General features: G+C 54.4%; 3 protein-coding genes across 3 annotated transcripts; all 3 read left to right on the top strand.

Annotated features, from left to right (window-relative positions):
* Positions 1-106: 106 nt before the first annotated feature.
* On the top strand, positions 107-376 carry DQ04_06871040 (syntaxin 6; the record flags this gene model as incomplete). Its single annotated transcript, XM_009314915.1, has 1 exon — positions 107-376. One exon carries the CDS (start codon positions 107-109, stop codon positions 374-376), a length of 270 nt encoding a protein of 89 aa, XP_009313190.1.
* A 398-nt stretch (positions 377-774) lies between these two features.
* On the top strand, positions 775-1512 carry DQ04_06871030 (C15orf24 protein; the record flags this gene model as incomplete). The annotated part of the gene is made up of 1 exon (XM_009314914.1): positions 775-1512. The coding sequence occupies one exon, from the start codon at positions 775-777 to the stop codon at positions 1510-1512; it is 738 nt and encodes a 245-aa protein (XP_009313189.1).
* A 644-nt stretch (positions 1513-2156) lies between these two features.
* On the top strand, positions 2157-2648 carry DQ04_06871020 (protein disulfide isomerase; the record flags this gene model as incomplete). Its single annotated transcript, XM_009314913.1, has 1 exon — positions 2157-2648. One exon carries the CDS (start codon positions 2157-2159, stop codon positions 2646-2648), a length of 492 nt encoding a protein of 163 aa, XP_009313188.1.
* Positions 2649-2724: the final 76 nt, after the last annotated feature.

Below are 2724 nucleotides of genomic sequence, written 5' to 3'. Positions count from 1 at the left end.
CGCCACGCAGTTCGGCGGCCACGCGTCAGCAGAGGCGGCCGGTGACGCGGCGGCACGGGAGCACAACGACTTCCTGCAGCAGGAGCACGCGACGCAGCAGCGCCACATGCAGACCGACGAGGCGACACTCGACCGCCTCGCCGGCGGCGTGCGCCGTGTGAAGGAGACGGCAGTGAACATCAACGACGAGTTGAACACGCAGGAGCACGTGCTAGACGACATTGACGAGGGCGTGACGCGGGCCCAGCTGCGCCTCGAGGGCGCAATGAAGAAGGTGGCTGTGCTGCTCGACTCCGCAAGCGACGGGAAGAAGATGGCGTGCATCGTTGTGCTTGTCATCATCCTAGTGCTACTCATCATGTTTGTGGTGAAGTAGAGGGATTCTGCCTGCTACTACTACTACTCTTACTACTACTACTACTGGTGCTGCTGTTCTTCTTACGGATTGTGCTGGGGTGGGAGGGGGAGTGGGGAAGCCAACAAAGAGAGACGAAAGGAGCGGAGAAAAGAAGCACCACCCACATCTCCCCACCCACACATTCCTTCAGAAGAGCAAAAAGAAAAGCATATGTCCCTTCAAGTTTTGCTGTAGTTGCTCACCACCACATGTCAATATGGATCTGCTCCTCCTCCTCCTCCGCCTTCCCTCTGTTGTGGTTTCTTTGCCCCTTTCTTTTTTTCTCATATTTCTTTATCTTGTCTCGCCCTTTGTGCAGCGGTGGTATCTGCCAGTGTTTAGGTTAACTTATCCTCTTTCTTGTTGGTAGCGGAACAATGAGTACAACGAAGGGGATGACGATAGCGACAAGATACAGCGGTGCCTTCATCATTATCGCCGCCTACGTCTTGGCCTCTACTGTTACCGCCACTTCTGAAGCGCCCGCGGTGCCACAGCAACAGCTCAACACCGTGTCGTATTACGGCCGGCTTGGGCTGCACCCGAATTACTTCAACCACCCTGACGCTACGAGCCCACTGTGGCGCGTGCAGGGCGGCGAGGTTGTGCTGAGCAACGCGCATCACACACTCCGCGCCCCCACGCACACTGACGGCTCCTTCGTACTGTACGACGTCCCATACGGCACGTACCAACTCCACGGGGAGTACGCCCACTTTGTGTACCCGACCGTGCGTGTGGATGTGACACAGAAGACAACGCACGGCATCGCCGCGCCAATCATCCGCACGTATGCGAATGACGCCAGCATGACGCCGGTGCAGGGGAGCGGCCTCGACGAGTCCTCGCCAGCGATCATTCCGTTTGTCGGCGTGCACGAGTACTACACACCGCGCGAGCACTACAGCGTGTTTGACTTCTTCAAGAACCCGATGATCATTATGATGCTCGTGTCGATGGGGCTGGTGGGCATTATGCGGCTGATGCCGGAGGAGGACCGCAAGGATTCGATGCGGGAGATGCAGCGGCTGCGCAAACAGTTCGCCGGCGAGCCCACAGATGGCGCAAACACGCCCTCTGTCACAGCGGGAGGAAGGGAAAAGAAGTCCAAGTGAAGGAGCACGGCAGAAAACGAGCACTACAAACAAATGAAAAAGAAAAAAAAAACAGACCAAAACAAAAAACACACATGAAGGGAAGAATGCGAAGGGAGAGAGTGAGGGAGCGGCGAAGCTGCGGAGCGGGAGAGGGTGGGTGGAGTAGGTGGCGAGAGAGAGAGAGAGAGAGAATGAGAAAAAAGAGAGAGAAAGAGATAACGCATGCTGCTGCTGCTGCACATTTGCCCTGTATAGGTATCCTTGTGTCTCTGTGTGTGTGTGATTATGCCCCTGCGTTGCCTTGGCTCCCGCCGGTGTCACATTCGTAATGCTAAAGTAAATGAACACTGCTGCCCGCAGTGGGCTGCGCATGCATTTACACTCGCTCTCTCTCGCACACACACACACACACACATACGCATACTTATATTACATGTGGTGTAATATAAGCGTCTATATATATTAATATATACGGGTATAATGTACGTGCATCTGCTTCGTTCAGTGAGGAGGATGTGATTCTCTCTTTTTTTCGTGTTCTTTTTTTTGTGTTTTGTTCTGTCTTTCCTCTCCTTGCTGTGCACACACAAACACAAACACACTACGGTGCGAAGAGACAAACGAAGTGCACATAAGCTCCGCGTCCTTCCCCTCCATTGTGAATGGGAGTGCGATCGAGAGACCGACGAAGCCTCGTCATTGGATTGGTGCTCTCCGTTGGTTTACTGTTACTGTTCGTGCTCTACAGTTACCTTTCCCCCAATGATGATGTGCACATCGATGTCCCAGTCGATGGCCCGGGTGCGATGATTGAGGACGTCACGGAGCTTGCCAGCGGCAACTACCGCAGTGTCGTTGGGAAGTCTAAGTTTGCCCTGGTAGAGTTTTACGCGACTTGGTGTGGCTACTGCAAGGAATTCGCGCCGGTGTACGCAGAACTGGCAGCCGCAGTGCGCGCAGACGCCATGCTTCGCGAAAGGGTGGTGCTGGCTAAGATAGATAGCCGACGTGTGCGACAACTGGCGCCGCACTTTCAAGTGAAAGGATACCCGTCCCTTTTCTTGGTCCCGCCCTTCGAGGCGAAGGGGCAGGAGTATAAGGGACAGCGCTCTGTGAAGGCAATACTTGCGTTCCTGCGTGCTCACGTTCACTGAGACGGCCCAGTGGTAATTTTTTTTTTTTTTGCCGTCCGTGATTGTTTCTCTGTGTGAGTTTGTGTGTGTGTGTGTG

The sequence above is a fragment of the Trypanosoma grayi genome (genome assembly GCF_000691245.1).
Source record: "Trypanosoma grayi strain ANR4 Tgr_687_V1, whole genome shotgun sequence".
Taxonomy (NCBI): domain Eukaryota; phylum Euglenozoa; class Kinetoplastea; order Trypanosomatida; family Trypanosomatidae; genus Trypanosoma; species Trypanosoma grayi.
Note: the sequence above shows the minus strand (reverse complement) of the source record. Positions and strands in the feature narration are given on the sequence as shown.